Genomic DNA, 19019 nt, shown 5'->3' with positions numbered 1-19019 from the left:
TAGCATATTGTTCCAGGTGCATAGTGGGAAAAACATATTGTTTCTAGTCTCCGCAACGTGTTCGATGGACCTTGACTTCAACCATTCTATCATTGGCGGTCTTAACAGAAAGGGGAGAGGAGATGCACCCAGTCACCCCACATGCACCCAGTGACAATGATATATGTAGGCTATTACCCTACGCACTGAGTCATGTTCAGTAGAGGGAGAACATTTTAAAACCGAGTGAAACGTGGAGGGACCTCTTACACTTGTCCATTAAGACTCACTCCTTTTCATTTTCTATTTCAAAACGGTTTTGCAACAGTGTGTCTGACCTGAACACGTCCCTGGTTCCTTTGGGTAACGTCACAGGGAGACTGCAAGGTCTCAGCCAGATGTTTGTGTGGGGGGAGACGAGAGGGAGGGGAGAGAGGGTGAAGGTGGAGAGTCAGGTCGGGGGGGGGCAGTGTAGCTGCATGAATCACCTTTCTGGTATGAGTGTAGGCGCCACCGACGGCCCTAACTCCAAATCCCCGTCCATCAGAGGGTCTTTGGAGTTCATTCACCCCATGTCCTGAGAGATAGGGAGTGGGAGGGAGAGAAAAAGATTTGGAGAAAGAGAGCGATCTGGCTGGGGAGTTGTCCTTGGCAATACTACAATGTTTACACTATAGATAAAACACACACACACACACAAATACATACAATGGGTACTTCTGTGTGCTGCTCTCTCTCTCTGCACACAAAACCTCTGAATTCATGGTTGCCTCCCTCACTTTTCCAGGAAAATAAATTCACACTGTGTATCATAAGAGGAAAAACACACACACACACACATTGATTCCTGTGTATCCTCTGGGTCTTCACATAGAGACCTATAGGGGTCAACTCAGTTCATTGAGGAGGCAAAGAAAGGGCTTTTTAAAGGAAGTCAATTGGTTCTCTAAACTTCCTGAAGTGTTGTTGTGATGTGTTGGGCCACCATGGGGTGGGGTAGAAACAGGCTTTCTGACAGGCTGAGAAGGAGGGAGAGAGAGGGAGGGACTGGACTGGACAAGGAGGAGGAGAGGGAGAAGGGTTTTTGGACGGGATTCATACCCATAAAACCATACAGGCACACACAGCAGGCACACACAAGCACACTGCTCAAAACGCGCACACACTCACATTGCAGAAACACACAGACACACTCAAACTCACTCCTGCTGCACTCAAGTACCCCTCTACACCCACCCCACCCACTGGGCTAGGGCCCTCCCATTTCCCCTCTCTCTCTCTCTTTCTCTCTTTCTCTTTTCTCTCTCCCCTTAACACAAAAACACACTCACACACTCGCTCCTCCTATACACAGCTTTTTTGTTATAAAGCAGAGAGAGAGAGAGAGAGAGAGAGAGCGCAATTTCAGCAGTAGGACTAGAGTCCTGGTATGAGCTCTGTTGTGGTTTGCCTGGTCAGTAGTGTGCAGTGGTTCGTGTGGTCAGTCACAGGGTTTACACTCTGTCCTGGGATGCACTGTTGACCACTTTCATTGATGAGTAGCTGGCCCTTCACTGGACAAGCTAAAGCATCCCAGACTGGCCAAGAGGATTTTTCGGTTTTCTGCCCTCTCACTGAGGACAAAGACTTTGTGTGTGTGTGTGTGTGTGTGTGTGTGTGTGTGTGTCCGTTTTCACACATTGGAATACGACTGAGTGTGAGAGAAGGAGAGAGAGCAAGAGGCGACTGCTCTTTTTGTTTCGGGATTATATTTCGATTTGCTCAATTGGATTTTTAGATGTTGAGACTGCTTGAGCTGGGCTTGTTTGGTTTCTCGGTGTCCGTGTGGAAAGATGTACTTTTTCCACCTCCATGTGGATTGTGTGTGTTTTGATATGTTGGGATAAATATTGCTTTTGGGAAATCATTTGAGGAGACCGTGCCTTTCTACAGCACCTTTGGAGGTATCGCTCTCTGAAATTACTTTGGGGATGACGGCAGTGTCTTAGCTCCCTAGGTTTCTCTATCCTGGACGTAGAAGATGGCTCTAAACTCCATGTGAAGCAGACTGTTTTAAACCAACGTCTTAAAAGCAACGCTGGTCCACCCATTGATTCCAGACTACAAAGCATTGTTGCATTTTCCTCTGAAATCTTTAACTGACTGGAGGCTTGTCCTGTGTCTGTCCCAGGTGTTAACCTCGACTTAACCCGGGTTAAACTTGGTCCTGACTTGGTCTTAGACCGTTCTTAACCCGGACCAACCGGTGCACCTGGCTCAACTGGCCTCTCAAGACTTTGGAGGGGGGATCAACTTTCCCCAAAAACAGGAACAGAGAGAGAGGGTGGAGGGTGGGGGACATTCCCATTCCAGAAAAAGGGGTCTCCTGCTTTCCTGAGTGTAAATACGTTTCTCAGCTTACATTGTGGACACATGCCTAACTGTACTTTATGGATTTATCAGAGTAATTATTGACACTGGCTGTCATCTGGAGTTCTTGCCATCTCCCAGCCTGGACTTTTAGCTGGAGAAAGGAGTAGCCTTCCGCTTGCCACTGGTCACCAGGGTTTACATGAGTTACATGTCAGTCATGAATGTGGGTGTGTGTGTGATAGCAGGGACAACCATAGTTTCTAGGTTCTACCGTTTCTGGAGCGTTAAGAAACGTTCACACTCCTTCGTTCTTGAGTACTGAGTTGTGAAATATGCTGTTAATAAATCTGTTATGCTCCGCACCAAAGCTCTGCTAGCTACCTGTGGTGGTCGACCTGTAGTTGTGACAGATATCGTTCCAGATAGCTCTGGTTCCCACTGCTCTCTGGGAGGGTTCAGAGACGTGTTGTATTACTTCTGACCAGAGGAGAGAGAAAGGGGGGAGAGAGAGAGAGAGATAGAGAGGGAGGGGCTGATGACAAACAACCACTCCCCCGAGGGCTGAAGTTACTGTAGGTTAACAGCAGCATCGGCACTGTGTGTGTGTGTGTGTGTGTGTGTGTGTGTGCGTCCGCATGCGTGTGTGCGTCTAAGGGAGCAATCAGAATCATGACCCAAGCCTAAAAAACACTTGGCTCTCAGAGACGGCAAAGAATTCCACTCCAACGACAAAGGGGGAATACCAGACCAGCACCGACCACTCTCCAGGCTTAGAGACACTGCTCACACCTCTGACCAGAGAAAAGAGAGACAGAAAATAAGAGGGAGGGGAGGGGTGAGAGCCAAAAGAACACAGAGGCCCAGGCTATGGATATTTCAGTCAGCATGGACACAGAGACAGAGAATGGGACAGACTGGGAGTGTCTGTCTGACTGGGAGGCTATCCCTCAGCCACAAGACGATGAGATCCAGGCCGAGGCCCAGGCCCAGTGGGAGACCTGGGACTGGGAGTCAGAGAGGGTCCCAGCCGTAAGTCACCCACCATTGAGCTGGGGTGGAGACGGGTGTGGGGGCGGAAGGGTGTTGGTGGTGGGGGTTACAGTTTGAGAATTCCAAGCGGATAATCTTGTCGGGGCTACCTCTGTGCTGTGCTGCAAAGTGACTTGTGGTCTACATGCGGTCGCGGTCATTATTTTGTACGGCTTTGGGGTTGAAACAGGATTGGTGAAGTGTAAGTGCAGTGAACCTCGAAATCTCTCTAAACTCTTAACTCCCCAACTCATAAACTTCTCATCTCCCTGTTTAGAAAGTATCTAAATTCCCAAACCAGTGCATTAGAAACCAGTGCACTACTTTTGACCAGGGCCCATTTGGGACAGGACCTTAATTGCTCAGAGCGTTGCATAGCAATGAATCACTAGAGTTGTTTTGGTCTTTATATTTATTTAATTGTATTTATTCAACCTTTACTTAACTAGGCAAGCCAGTTAAGAACAAATTATTATTTACAATGACAGCCTACCCTAACCCGGAATACTTATTTTCCACCATAATTTGCAAATAAATAAATTAAAAATCCTACAATGTGATTTTCTGGATTTTTTTTTCTCATTTTGTCTGTCATAGTTGGAGTGTAGCTATGATGAAAATTACAGGCCTCTCTCATCTTTTTAAGTGGGAGAACTTGCACAATTGGTGGCTGACTAAATACTTTTTTTGCCCCACTGTATACACACTACATGACCAAAAGTATGTTGACACCTGTTCGGCGAACATCTAATTATAAAATCATGGACATTAATATGGAGTTGGTCCATATTGCTGCTATAAGAGCCTCCACTCTTCTGAGAAGGCTTTTCACTAGATGTTGGAACATTGCTGCGGGGACTTGCTTCCATTCAGCCACAAGAGCATTAGTGAGGTCAGGCACTGATGTTGGGCGATTAGCCCTGGCTCGCAGTCGGTGTTCCAATTCATCCCAAAGTGGTGAAATGGGATTGACCTCAGGGTTCTGTGCAGGATCTTCCACACCGATCTCGACGAACCATTTCTGTATGGGCCTCACGCACGGGGGCATTGTCATGCTGAAACAGCAACGGGCAGGTAGCGTTCTCCTGGCATCCGCCAAACCCAGATTCATCAGACTACCAGATGGTGAAGCGTTATTCATCACTCCAGAGAACGCGTTTCCACTGGCGGCGAGCGTATACCACTCCAGACGATGCTTGCCATTGTGCATGGTGATCTTATGCTTGTGTGCGGCTGCTCGGCCATGGAAACCCGTTTCATGAAGATCCTGATGAATGGTTATTGTGCTCACATTGCTTCCAAAGGCAGTTTGGAACTCGTTAGTGAGTGTTGCAACTGAGGACAGATTATTTTTATGCGTTTCAGCAGTCGGCGGTCCCGTTCTGTGAGCTTGTGTGGCCGACCACTTTGCGGCTGAGCCGCTCCTAGATGTTTCCACTTCACAATATCAGCACTCACAGTTCACCGGGGCAGCTCTAGCAGAGCAGAAATTTGACTGACTGACTTGTTGGAAAGGTGGTATTCAATGACAGTGCCACATTGAAAGTCACTGAGCTCTTCGGTAAGGCAATTCTACTGACAATGTTTGTCTATGGAGATTGCATGACTGTGTGCTCAATTTTATACACCTGTCTGCAAAGGTTGTGGCTGAAATAGCCAAATCCACTCATTTGAAAGGGTGTCCACATACTTGTGTATATATAAAGTACCAGTCAAAAGTTTGGACACACATACTCATTCCATGGTTTTTCTTTATTTTTACTATTTTGTTGTTTGTTGTTATTTTGTTGTTGTTTTGTTGTCGAAACTATGAAATAACAAATATGGAATCATGTAGTAACCAAAAAGTGTTAAACAAATCAGAATAGATTTGAGATTCTAGCCACCCTTTGTCTTTATAACAGCTTTGCACACTCTTGGCATTCTTTCAGCCAGCTTCATGAGGTAGTGGAATGCATTTCAATTAACAGGTGTGCCTTGTTAAAAGTTAATTTGTGGAATTTCTTTCCTTCTTAATAGGTTTGAGCCAATCAGTTGTGTAGTAACAAGGCAGGGGTGGTATACAGAAGATAGTCCTATTTGGTAAAAGACCAAGTCCATATTATGGCAAGAACAGCTCAAATAAGCAAAGAGAAACGACAGTCCATCGTTACTTTAAGACATGAAGATCAGTCAATCCATTAAATTTCCAAAATGTTTCAAGTTTCTTCAAGTGCAGTCGCAAAAACCATCAACGCTATGATGAAACTGTCTCTCATGAGGACCGCCACAGGAAAGGAAGACCCCTAGTTACCTCTGCTGTAGAGGATGAGTTCATTAGAGTTAATTACACCTCAGAAATTGCAGCCCAAATAAATTCAAGCAACAGACACATCTCCATCTCAACTGTTCAGAGGAGACTGTGTGAATCAGGCCATGGTCGAATTGCTGCAAAAAAACACTACTAAAGGACACCAATAATAATAAGAGACTTGCTAGGGCCAAGAAACACAAGCCATGGACATTAGACTGGTAGAAATCTGTCCAAATTGGAGATTTTTTGTTCCAACCGCCGTGTCTTTGTTCGACGCAGAGTAGGTGAACAGATGATCTTGGCATGTGTGGTTCCCACCGTGAAGCATGGAGGAGGAGGTGTGATGGTGTGGGGGTGCTTTGCTGGTGACACTGTCTGTAATTTATTTAGAATTCAAGGCACACTTAACCAGCATGGTTAACACAGCATTCTGCAGCAATACGCCATCCCATCTAGTTTGCGCTTAGTGGGACTATCATTTGTTTTTCAACAGGACAATGACCAAACACACCTCCAGGCTGTGTAAGGGATATTTGACCAAGAAGGAGAGTGATGGAGTGCTGCATCAGATGACCTGGCCTCCACAATAACCTGGCATCAACCCAATTGAGATGGTTTGGGATGAGTTGGACCACAGAGTGAAGGAAAGGCAGCCAACAAGTGCTCAGTATATGTGGGAACTCCTTCAAGACAGTTGGAAAAGCATTCCAGGTGAAGCTGGTTGAGAGAATATCAAGAATGTGCAAAGCTGTCATCAAGGCAAAGGGTGGCTACTTTGAAGAATCTAAAATCTAAAATATATTTAGATTTGTTTAACACTTTTTTGGTTACTACATGATTCCATATGTCTTATTTCATAGTTTTGATGTCTTCACTATTATTCTACAATGTAAAAAAAATAAAAAAATAAAGAAAAATCCTTGAATGAGTTGGTGTGTCCAAACTTTTGACTGGTACTGTATATACTTGTTTCTCTATCCATATTCTTTCTCTTGTATCATCTGCTCTGAAAATGGTCTTATCACTCCTTACAAACTAATTACATTCGGCTCATAGGGTAGACCCATAGAGATGTACTAGAGAGCTCTTCTCCTATACCCGTAAAGGCCTCTTTTGTGACAGCATGCCCAGGGCCAATCTCCATTTTAAAGTGGTTGTACCCGCTATCCAACTGTGTGGCCAGCAAAGTAACACTAGCTTTAGTTCTAGGCCAATGGCGCTTACCTTACAGAGCACTGGGGTGGTTAGAGTGACCCAAGGTGATGTGTACCCAGTCCACCACCATTACCACCACTCTGAGGGCTAGTTGGCTGCATTCCCTCCCTTTTCAGGCTAAAGAATGCAGTGTTTGTGTGTGGATAGACAGTCAGACTGGGCAGTGGTCAGCAGCACTCTGGAAGAAAATGTGTTTATTTGAATCTCTCCTTTCAGTGAGCGGGAGAGAAATAGATACAGAGAGACAGAGGGGAAGAGAGACAGAGAGAAAGAGAGGGGGAACTCCAGCTGAAGCTGGGGTATTAGAGTGCTTGTTTAGTTTGTGATAGGAGGTTCTGGGTGATTTCATGCTCTGACAATTTGTAGGGAAAGAGAGGGCACACATTGTTTGAGTCAAGGCATGCAGTAGCCATGGTCAAATCACTGAATGGTAACTTTGAAAATCTACTGTAACAAGTCTACTACAATTTTCAGAAAAAAAAGATGTTCCCCTGTGATGTGCCTACTGGGCACAACCCATGATATTCAAATAATTAAATATGTTCACAGTTTGTTCGTTGCTATCGGTGGGGGGGATTACACTTGCTTGTGTTTATAAAATATTTTATGTGTGTATTTATATTAATGAGTAGACTACTTATGTGTAAATGAGTTTTATGTAAATGGGTGTAAATGGGTTGGTGTAAATGAGTTGTCTCTCACAATGTGTTTTATGTTATCCCTCTCTCCCCGCTGCAGGTATTGAGTCCCACGTATAAGCAACGCAATGAGGACTTCAGAAAACTCTTCAAGCAGCTACCCGACTCAGAACGCCTCATTGTGGGTGAGTAAGATGGAATGATCAATGAAAACCTATACTGAACAAGAATATGAACACAATCGGTCAAGTGTTTGTCCCATGTTTCATAAGCAGAAATAAAAGATCCCTGAAATGTTTCATACGCACAAAAAGTTTATTTCTCAAAAATTGTTGTGCACACATTTTTTACATCCCTGTTAGTGAGCATTTCTCCTTTGCAAAGATAATCCATCCACCTGACAAGTGTGGGATATCAAGAAGATGATTAAACAGCAGGGTCATTACACAGGTGCACCTTGTGTTGGGGACAATAAAAGGCCACTCTAAAATTAGCAGTTTTGTCACACAACACAATGCCACAGATGTCTCAAGTTTTGAGGGAGCAAGCAATTGGCATGCTGACTGCAGGAATGTCTACGAGAGCACAATGTCTTGTGCTCTTGCCAACTCCATTTCTATCATTGTCAAGCCAAACAGCCTGGCTTCACAGCAATCTTCAAATATGAACATTCTATCATTAATGAAGCCAGACTGTTTGGCATGATAATTAGTGACAAGGCGTTGGCATGATAACATAAATAGACTGGTTAGATGTTTGATCTGCATATGTCTTATATTTATTGCTAGAGCGATGAGCCTCTAATAACCCCATGACCTTTAATAACCGGATGACCTTTGACCCTGTGTGGCAGACTACTCCTGTGCCCTGCAAAGAGATATCCTGCTGCAGGGGCGCCTCTACGTGTCGGAAAATTGGATCTGTTTCTATAGCAACATCTTCCGCTGGGAAACGCTGGTATGGACTTTGGTTTCATTTACCGTTCTCTACACTAGGTTACTCTGTCCCTTACTGTCCCAAGTTAGCCTCTACATAAGAATGAGGTTATCTATTTTCTGTAAATAGAAGGTATTCGACTTAAAATTAAACAGATTTGCTTGGTTTGTTCCATAAACTGCAGTACTAAAGCTACCGTCTGAGATTTGGGTATCTGTTTAATTTCTGTCTTATTTGGCTCCCGAGTGGCACAGCGATCTAAGGCACTGCATCTCAGTGCTTGAGGCGTCAATACCGACACCCTGGTTCGAATCCAGGCTGTATCACAACCGGCTGTGATTGGGAGTCCCATAGGGTGGTGCACAATTGGCCCAGCTTTGTCCGGGTTTAGCCGGTGAAGGCCGTCATTGTAAAAAATAATTTGTTCTTAACTGACTTGCCTAGTTAAATAAAATAAAAATATATGTCTAAGATTTTATTATATTATTGTTAACAAGCAAGTCAGTTCTTGCATCTCGAGCGCTGTCTATGAATTTGAGCAGTGTTACATTTCCCTCCGCTGTATACCAAAATAAGTGTTGTTGAGGACCCATTCTTTTATTTTCCCAATCAAGGACTTTGACTGACTGTGTTATCTGTAGTCTTACACAGTTTCTCTCTCCCCCTCTCTCTAGCTGACGGTGCGGCTGAAGGATATCTGCAGCATGACCAAGGAGAAGACGGCCCGCCTCATTCCCAACGCTATCCAGCTGTGCACTGACAATGACAAGGTCAGCACTGGACACACACATACACACACACACACACACACACACACACACACACACACACACAACACACACACACACACACACAACACACATACAATGCCTTCAGAAAGTATTAACACCCCTTGACTTTTTCCACATGTTGATTTAAAATGGATTACATTTATTATTTTTTTTAATATCAGTGGCCTTCACACAATACCCCATAATGTCAAAGTGGATTTTTGACATTTTAACAAAATAATTAAAAAATTAAAAACTGAAATGTCCTGAGTCAATAAGTATTCAAACCCTTTGTTATGGCAAGCCTAAATAAGTTCAGGGGTAAAGATTTGCTTTAACATGTCACATAATAAGTTGCGTAGCCTTACTCTGTGTGCAAGAAAGATTGTTTTTGTGTTTTACATAATTTTTTTTAGGACTACCTCATCTCACACACACATACAATTATCTGTAAGGTCCCTCAGTCGAGCAATGAATTTCAAACACAGATTCAACCACAGGGACGTTTTCCAATGCCTCGCAAAGAAAGGCACCTATTTGTAGATTAAGAAATACATTGAATATTCCTTTGAGCATGGTGAAGTTATTCATTACACTTTGGATGGTGTATCAATACACCCAGTCACTGCAAAATATACAGGCATCCTTCCTAACTCAGTTGCCAGAGAGGAAGAAAACCACTCAGAGATTTCACCGTGAGGCCAATGGAGTCTTGAAAAATTGTTTAATGGCTGTGATAGGAGAAAACTGAGGATGGATCAGCAACATTGTAGTTACTCCACAATCCTAACCTAATTGACAGAGTAAAAGGTTTTGTAAAAATTTTGTACAGAATAAAATATTCCAAAACATGTATCCTGTTTGCAACAAGACACTAAAGTAATTCTGCAGAGAATGTGGCAAAGCAATTAACTTGAATGTTTGGGGCATATCCAATACAACGCATTACTCAGTACCACTCTCCATATGTTCAAGCATAGTGGTGGCTGCATCATGTTATGGGTATGCTTGTACTTGTTAATGACCGGGGAATTTTTTGGGATAAAAAGTAAACCGAATGAAGCTAAGCACAGACAAAATCCTAGAGGAAAACCTGGCTCAGTCTGCTTTCCACCAGACACTGGGAGATAAATTCACCTTTCAGCGGGACAATAACATAAATCAAAAGTCCAAATCTACATGGGAGTTGCTTACCAAGAAGACAGTGAATGATCCTGATTGGTTGAGATACAGTTTTGACTTAAATCTACTTGAAAATTGATTACAAGACTTGAAAGTCTATTTAACTAGGCAAGTCAATTAAGAACAAATTGTTATTTACAATGATGGCCTAGGAACAGTGGGCTAACTGCCTTCTTCAGGGGCAGAACGACAGATTTTTACTTTGTCAGCTCTTGGATTTGATCTAGTAACCTTTCGGTTACTGGCCCAACGCCATAACCATTAGGCTACCTGCCGCCCTGCCCCGCCCCGTCTTGTCCCGTCCCGCCCTGCCCCATCTAGCAATGATCAACAGCCAATTTGACAGAGGTTGAAGAATTTTGAAAAGAATACTGGGAAAATGTTGCATAATCCAGGTGTGGAAAACTCTTAGAGACATACCCAGAAAGACTCACAGCTGTATTCACTGCCAAAGGTGCTTCTTCTACAAAGTATTGACTCAGGGGTGTGAATATTATGTAAATGAGATATTTCTGTAATTCATTTTCAATAAATGTGCAAAAATGTATATAAATATGTTTTCACTTTGTCATTATGGAGTATTGTGTGTAATGGGTGGAAAAAACAACAACAATTTAATACATTTGGAATTAATGCTGTAACAGAACAGAATGTGAAACAAGTCAAGGGTTATGAATAGTTTCTGAAGGCACTATAGACAAAGGTACATAGAAAAGCCATGTGTATATCAGGACTGTGATGTCATATCCTTTATTTTTCTTGCTTCCCACAGCACTTTTTCACCTCGTTCGGAGCGAGGGACCGGACATACATGATGATGTTCAGACTATGGCAGAATGCTCTGCTAGAAAAGGTAAGACGGTTACATTTATGATAGTTCACTTTTAATTCAACTAACAGGCTGGGGGCACTTGTGTGTATTGTTGCCAATTTAGTCAAAACGGACCCTTTTCCCATTCTTTCTCTTATCCCTCCTTCTTCTCTCTCCTTCTCTCTATCTCCTCTTTTCTCTCTCTCTCTCTCTATCTCTATCTATCTCTATCTCTATCTCTCTCTATCTCTCTCAGCCCTTGTGTCCCAAAGAATTGTGGCATTTTGTCCATCAGTGTTATGGCAACGAGCTGGGTCTGACCAGTGACGACGAGGACTACGTGCCGCCGGACGATGACTTCAATACCATGGGGTGAGTTTTGACGTCATACACCCCCCATCACCCCCCCCCCCCCCCCATCACCATGCATCGTAAAGGCTGGCATCGTTCCCCGAGCTGATAACCTTGACCTACAGCTGTTGCGCGTCCCTGTGGTGTAGGTACTGCGAGGAGCTGCCCGTGGAGGATAATGACACCAACTTCGCCAAGATGCCTGACGCCAAGGGAGACACCAGCCCCCTGTTGTCCCACAGAGCCTTTCCAAACAACGCCCTACCCTGTCCGAGCACGATCGAATCACTCCTCCCCGTGAGTACCACTGAATATTATACCAAATCTTGCTTTGCATCACCTACAGACAAAACGTCATGAAGTGTTCTAGAGTCAGCGGCTCAGTCTGCTAGACCAGGCCACAGTAGTGGCATTTCAACAAAAGAGAAATATTATACCTGGCTGAGCTTCACAAAGTATGTACTGTAGGTAGTCGGACCTAGGGTTTCATTTGAGCTCATGACCCCTCCTCCTCTATAGTTTAACTTGGCTGTCGTGGACGAGTTCCCCCTGTGTCTCCCCGATGGTGAACTCCTGACCCTCCAGTTGCCGGGGTTGGACAACCGGAGCAGTGGTCCCAGTAGCCCCGCCCCCTCGCCCTCGCTGGACTTCAACGACAACGAGGACCTCCCTACCGAGCTCAGCGACTCCTCCGAGACGCACGACGAAGGTTTGTGCCGCTTACACACCAGCTCACTCACGCACACATTCACTATTTCACTCACATTGTCACTGTTCATGTACAACACACACACCCATCTCTCACACACTTACTCTCCTTCCTCTTCCTCTGTGTGTGTGCGTGTGCGTGTGTGTGTGCGTATGTGTGCGTGTGCGTGTGCGTGTGCGTGTGTGTGTGTGTGTGTGTGTGTGTGTGTGTGTGTGTGTGTGTGTGTGTGTGTGTGTGTGTGTGTGTGTGTGCGCAGCAGGGGAGGTGCAGGCCTTCCATGAGGACCTGAATGGGAAGCAGTACATAAACGAGGTGTACGAGTTCAGCGTTGACAAGATGTACGACATCCTCTTCACCGAGTCCACCTTCATGAGGGACTTCCTGGAGGAGAGACGCTTTTCAGGTGACACCACAGTACCCAGACCAGTTTTAGAGTCAGATTAAATGGACAGGTGGGGACCTGATCCTAGATCAGCCCTCCTTCTCTGAGACGCTTTGTGAATACTGGCCCTGTTCAGATACTGTAGAAAGGTCTCTTTCTTTCTCTCTTTCCTTATTATTGTTCTCCTTCCTTCCTTTACTGATCTGACATGGCTGGATTGGTGGAAACCTCACGTTCACTTATCCAATAACTCAATAGATCAGTAATGGAAGGGAGGCAGGTAGGATGCATTTTGAAAGAATTGCACAAAACCTCAGTGTGTGTCGGACTAAAACTTCTGCCAAAGCTAAAGGAGTAAAGGGCTGATCTTTCTGTCCACCTTCACTATTGATCTAGACATAGTCTATCACCCCTGGAAGAAAGAGAAAGAGGAGACGGGCAACCAGACCAGAGAGATCATGTACACCATCTCCCTCACCAACCCCCTGGCCCCCAAGACAGCCACCGTGACTGAGACGCAGGTGAGTGGAGCCCCCCCCAGTGGCACTGCATGTCATAGCAGTTTTAAATGTTGTACACGGTTTGTTTTCATGCTTTGTTTGCACTTGACATACTGTAACTACACTCACTGTAGTGCCACTGTTAAATGCAAACACAATGGTAACTCTTTAAAACATATATATATATATAATAATAATCTGTGTGCAATGCATTGTGAATGCTATCATGGTTATGTACCGTATGTATTTTCATAGGCTGCATTAATGAGCCATGGGTTATTATGAATGCTTATAGCAAGTCTTCTTATGCATTATGGGTTTAGCACTTATGGGCGGCACTGAAACGTATAGAAAAGTCACCACAATCATTTTTAGATTACAAATAGCTGAAAGTCATTTGCAGCCAACCGATAGCTGGAATAGGCCTTTTTTTTGTCTGTTAACTCAACTGTGTCATATATGTGTGGTCTAGACGCTGTACAAGGCCAGCCAGGAAAGCGAGTGCTACATCATAGATGCTGAGGTGATAGCACACGATGTCCCCTACCATGACTACTTCTACACCCTAAACCGCTATGTGCTCACCAGGGTGGCCAAGAAGAAGTGTCGGCTCAGGTCAGATAGATTTCCTGTTTTCTGTCTAGACGTCCTGTGAGTGTTCTGATTGGACATGTTTAGTTAGTATCTCCGCAGTTCACTCTGTGTTTAAAAACAGGTTGTCGCTACTGAACACCATCTTGATAATGCGGTACTTGACTCCTTTCGGTGAAATGTATTCTACCCTTTAGGAAAATAAGTGACATTTATTTAAGGTTGACGCCTACAGTGGGCCAAGGAGGTGTACTGGGAGTTTATTTATGTGTGTGGTGTCTGTGCGTGTGTATGTCAAATCAAGTACAAATGTATATGCCTCTGTGTGTGCGCGCGCATGTACATGTGTCTGTGTGTTTGTGTGTGTGTGTTTGTGACCTGCAGGGTATCCACAGAGCTGCGCTACAGGAAACAGCCGTGGGGGCTGGTTAAGGGCTTCATCGAGAGGAACTTCTGGAGTGGCTTGGATGAGTACTTCAGACACTTAGGTCAGTTGTATCTAAAACATGACTACAACTACCAATGGTACAGTATGTAGCCTGGGAGTATTTTTGGAGCCTAGGATTTGTTCGCCTGATCCTCCATCCTGCCCTCTGTGCTCCCGTTTAGTTTCACTTCACTTCATCAAGGACCTGTGAAGCGAAACAGAATGTAAGCTCAAGAGATCAGGATGGTTATACGAGGCTAAGGATTGGTATCTCTGAATTTTAAAACAACTGCATGTGTTTGTATTCTCACTTGAGACACTGGAATAGGTACTGTTTAGATACTGCTTGTCCAAGAGAAATTATTGAAGTAAATATTTATTTAACTCAAAGAATGTGAGCACTGCTTAAACCTCTTGCTTGCATGCCAGTCTGTCATCTTAAGCTGACCATTTACAAGTTGTCTTGCCAAACAACCCAAGGCAACAACTCACAACAAATGAGTTGTATATAGCGGAAACATACCGGCATCCTGGCTATTAAATCTCTGCGTGATTTAGAATGACACAGCCTCTGAATACCATACAGTACCATACCTATGGGCCGGGTCAAAAGTATTGCCCTATGTAGGGAATAGGGTGCAATTTGAGACAGACACTGTGTAACACAGCTTCCTTTAACTCTTTCCAGAGCTGGAGCTGAGTAAGGTGGAGGTGGTCCTGGCCGAGCCCCACAGACAGTCCCCCAAGGCCAGGGCTCTACGGGCAGGGGCATTGAGGCGACGGAAACGGCCCCTGGTCCACCTGCGGCCCCCACACATGGACGAAGCCCTCAGCTCCGTCACCACGCCCGAGGACGAGGAGGTCACCCACCGCCACCGGATCAAACACGTGGCAGGTCAGAGGGGACTGACCGTCTGACCGTTGATAGCTGTGTTTGACGCAGAGTATGGTGTACATTTTAGGACACCCTCAAGCCTTAAGCCGCTCGCTGTTATCAATTGCCAATAATATGGTTTCAATCAGACCTTGGTTCAAATACTATTCAAATTCTTTAGGTGCTTTTGATTGAGTTTTCCTTGCTCAATGGAACAACTATCAGAAAAATTCCCAGAATGTTTTCTGTAGCTTTTCCAAGCACAAACCGCTGTACAGGGTTCTAAAAAACAAACCTTTTGTTACCTGCAACTGGCGGCAATATAATATTAGGTAATGCTGGCTTTTTTGATCCAAAATGGCCGCCTCTCTTCCAGCAGGTTCCACTCAAACCAGGTACATCCCGGACAATGTCCCAGGAGGCCTAGCGCTCTACAGTGTCTCCAAGCTACTCCTCATCATCAGCTTTGTGTGAGTGTCCTTCCATTGCCACCCTGGGAGCTGTCACCACTGCTGATTGTTTAAAATACTCTTTCACCATGCTATTACTGAGAGGTGGATCCATAGATATAGAATTACTAGAACAGACAAAGCCCCTAAGATGGCCGTTGTAGTCATTTGAATTCTATGGGTGGAGAAGTCTGACTCTCACCCTCATATAGATCCATTGAAGTAACCATAGATATCTCTGGTCTCTACATTTCTCTCAGACGATGTTGAATGTTTTCTGTGTCATTAATGTGTCAAAGTTGCCTGTTATGAGTTGTGACTCATTCGATTAAATCACACCTCTTGTTCTTGGTGTACCAATACACTTGGAAAGTGGAGTATGTCAAAAAAGTCAACATTACTGGAGACACCATGCCGTTTTGAAGACATCGTCGCGTTTGCTTGCAAAGAGTGGTGCAGTTGCCTATTAACTGTCACTGCTTCTAAACTCTTTCGCTAGATACCGTTAAACCGTTACACTGTCTCCAAAACTGACCAAGGTGTCTCCAGTTTGAAGATGTCCACATTGTGACGAGCATCCATGCGTTTCCACTTTCTGTGCGTATTAAAGCCAACCATTCATTGGTAATCTGATTTCCCCTCTCCTACTACTCTAAAGTAGAATGCAGTATGAGAGGGGACATACAAAACACTGTCTTCTTTCTTTCTTTTCTGGTGGTGTGTGTAATTGTCCTCTCTTTCTCTCTCTCTTCTCTCTCTTCTCTCTTCTCTCTTCTCTCTCTCTCCTCTCACTCTCTCCCTTCTCTCTTCTCTCTCTTCTCTCTCTCTCTCTCTCTCTCCTCTCACTCTCTCCCTTCTCTCGCTCTCTTTCCCTGTCTCCATTCATGCATCCTAGGATCTGTATAAGGTATTCAACTTTTTTTCATAACGCCATGTTAATTTTGATGAATAGATGTGTTTGATGGACTTTATTCACCCCATACATACACTGGACCAGAGAATTAACATCCTTCCTTTGCAGTAGATGTAGGCATTCACATTCCAGGCGAATCCTGATATCTCTCGTCTAAAATCGACTTATGTCAGTAGTTTTACGAAGTTTTTGTCTTTCTTCTCTCTCTCTCTCTCTCTCCCTCGCTCTCTCTCTCTACAGCCTAGTATTGTTGGTATTTCTGAACATGATGCTTTTCTATAAGCTGTGGATGCTGGAGTACACCACACAGAGCCTGACCTCGTGGCATGGCCTACGACCACAAGAAAGGTACTTCACACAAATACAATACAACCCAATTCAATATCGGCACGGTGGAATGACTTTGGAATTGTAAGGTAGACTAGTAGTATGGAACGGTTATTCAAGTGTTCGCTCCACAGTATTACAGCAGTTGACAAGACATATTGCAGATTCAAAACGACATTTTGGACCACTGTGTTTTTAGACACTGTAAATTACCAGAGACAGTCATAATACATATTATAACCCGGGTAGTTTGGGTGCTGATTGGCTGAAACAGCATTCCAGCCACGTGTATATCATACAAAATATAGTACCACTGCTATGACTACTACTTGTTTACTGTTATATGTATGTTGGTAACTTATAATATCAATAAATGCACTTCACCGTTTTATGGTATATGGCCAATGTACCACTGCATTCAGTTGAACAACTGACTAGGTATCCCCCTTTCCCTTTATTCAGGCACTTTGCTTCGCCCCTCGGACCTTATTTCTAAAGAAATCATACATATCAGCCACAATACATTACATCCTCTAGATGGCAATATTTCACTGTGTGTGTGTGTGTGTGTGTGTGTGTGTGTGTGTGTGTGTGTGTGTGTGTGTGTGTGTGTGTGTGTGTGTGTGTGTGTGTGTGTGTGTGTGTGTGTGTGTGTGTGTGTGTGTGTGTGTGTGTGTGTGTTTTTTTCTCTCTCACAGTAAACTTCCACAGTCGCAGCTGGAGTGGGCCCAGCTTCTGGAGTCGCAGCAGCGGTACCATGACGATGAGCTGCAGAAGTGGAAGGAGATCATCAAGTCGTCGGTGACGTTGCTGGACGAGGTGAGACAGCCAGTCAGAGCTGAGAACACTGATTCGTAACTGACTAATTTGGTCAGAGAAAAAAATTTCATTCACAAACGTTAAAGAACATTCAAGAATGTGTCTGTGTGTCATAGATGGTTGTTCAATCACACATGCAGTACTGTATTTAATGTGCTCCATCAATACTTGATTTGACCCTGACGTGAATTTAGGATTGAATCAACTTGTTCCACATGCTAAAAAACGTTTAACAAATTCCACTTCATATTGACTTGAATATGCATGATCTGCAAAATGTTTTATTTCCTTTTCCTTTAAATATTTCCTTTCCTAGATGAAGGACTCACTACTAAACCTGCAGAAGGGCATGGGTTTAAGAGACTATAACTCTGAATCGGAGGAGAAGAGGAGTCGATATCACTGACAAACAGACAATCCTAAACCACCAGCCAGGACATTATGTGCAATATCTAAGGAACCATTTATGGGAAAGTCTTGGGAAAAGTCTTAGGAAAACAAGAGAAATATGTTTTCTTGCACGGGGGAATGACGACAGGTCTCCCAGAACGACCGACTCCACTCCCACCGCCCAACGTCTGGCAGAAAGTTACCTCATCACCACCAGGACAGGATTGGGGCGGACGCCGTCTGCACCGTTGCAACATGGGAAAAGACAGTGGTGCCATGACCTACATTGGCCTAAACTCTGACTTTTTTATCACCTCGTTCTCGGAGAATGTTGTATTGTAAAGTGTTTTGTTTTGTTTGTTTTTTGGGGCCACGTACGGACAAAGCACAGATAGAAGGGATGGGTCAGTGAAGCTTGCATTTCTTTTCTCCGTCGGTGAAAAAAATAAAGTTTTCGGTGGAGATTTGTATTGAAACGTCGGCATATTTGTCTCAGAAGAGCAAACATAATACTGGGTCAGGGGTTCCTTGTGTTCCTCCATAGCCTTTTTCGGAACTCTTGGACAAAGGTTTGGCGCTGCAGTATCCCTTCTTTTTTTTTTACAGACCTTTGGACTCTGGGACCAGGTTACGATCATAAACGGAACCACAAACAACGTGCAGTGTTTCAACACAACCCATCGTTTATAGGATAGAACCTCCAGGAATCATAGTATATTATAAATGCATACATATGTAACAGAATAATTTTAAACCGTCCCCTCGCCCATACCCGGGCGCGAACCAGGGACCTTCTGCACACATCAACAACAGTCACCCTCGAAGCATCGTTACCCATCGCTCCACAAAAGCCGCGGCACTTGCAGAGCAAGGGGAACTACTACTTCAAGGTCTCAGAGCAAGTGACGTAACCGATTGAAACGCTATTTAGCGCACACCGCTAACTAAGCTAGCCGTTTCACATCCGTTACACATATATATAGATATATATATATATATATATATATATATATATATATATATACGAATATGAATATATTACAATGACATATGTCTTTTTTTTGTAGAATTGCAGTCAGGGC

At 44.1% G+C, this 19019-nt stretch overlaps 1 protein-coding gene across 8 annotated transcripts in view; it reads left to right on the top strand.

Moving 5' to 3' along the window:
- Positions 1–18407, top strand: part of LOC118390916 (protein Aster-B-like) — a 151661-nt gene extending 133254 nt beyond the window's left edge. For 5 of the 8 annotated variants that reach the window (XM_052457690.1, XM_035781727.2, XM_052457691.1 and 2 more), the window contains 16 exons: positions 7607–7691; positions 8360–8463; positions 9117–9212; positions 11167–11247; positions 11462–11577; positions 11706–11853; positions 12076–12265; positions 12522–12668; positions 13044–13168; positions 13620–13762; positions 14123–14226; positions 14854–15060; positions 15416–15509; positions 16642–16749; positions 17427–17547; positions 17864–18407. In XM_052457690.1, coding sequence (XP_052313650.1) covers positions 7607–7691; positions 8360–8463; positions 9117–9212; positions 11167–11247; positions 11462–11577; positions 11706–11853; positions 12076–12265; positions 12522–12668; positions 13044–13168; positions 13620–13762; positions 14123–14226; positions 14854–15060; positions 15416–15509; positions 16642–16749; positions 17427–17547; positions 17864–17953 — 1959 coding nt within the window. In that variant the 3' untranslated portion in view covers positions 17954–18407. The remainder of the gene's footprint in view (positions 1–7606; positions 7692–8359; positions 8464–9116; positions 9213–11166; positions 11248–11461; positions 11578–11705; positions 11854–12075; positions 12266–12521; positions 12669–13043; positions 13169–13619; positions 13763–14122; positions 14227–14853; positions 15061–15415; positions 15510–16641; positions 16750–17426; positions 17548–17863) is intronic. The other 3 variants (XM_052457689.1, XM_035781729.2, XM_035781728.2) reach the window with 3 other exon arrangements.
- Positions 18408–19019: the final 612 nt, after the last annotated feature.

This window comes from Oncorhynchus keta, chromosome 12, assembly GCF_023373465.1.
Source record: "Oncorhynchus keta strain PuntledgeMale-10-30-2019 chromosome 12, Oket_V2, whole genome shotgun sequence".
NCBI classification, from domain to species: Eukaryota; Metazoa; Chordata; class Actinopteri; order Salmoniformes; family Salmonidae; genus Oncorhynchus; species Oncorhynchus keta.
The sequence above is the reverse complement of the archived record's forward strand: the minus strand, read 5'-3'. Positions and strand labels throughout refer to the sequence as shown.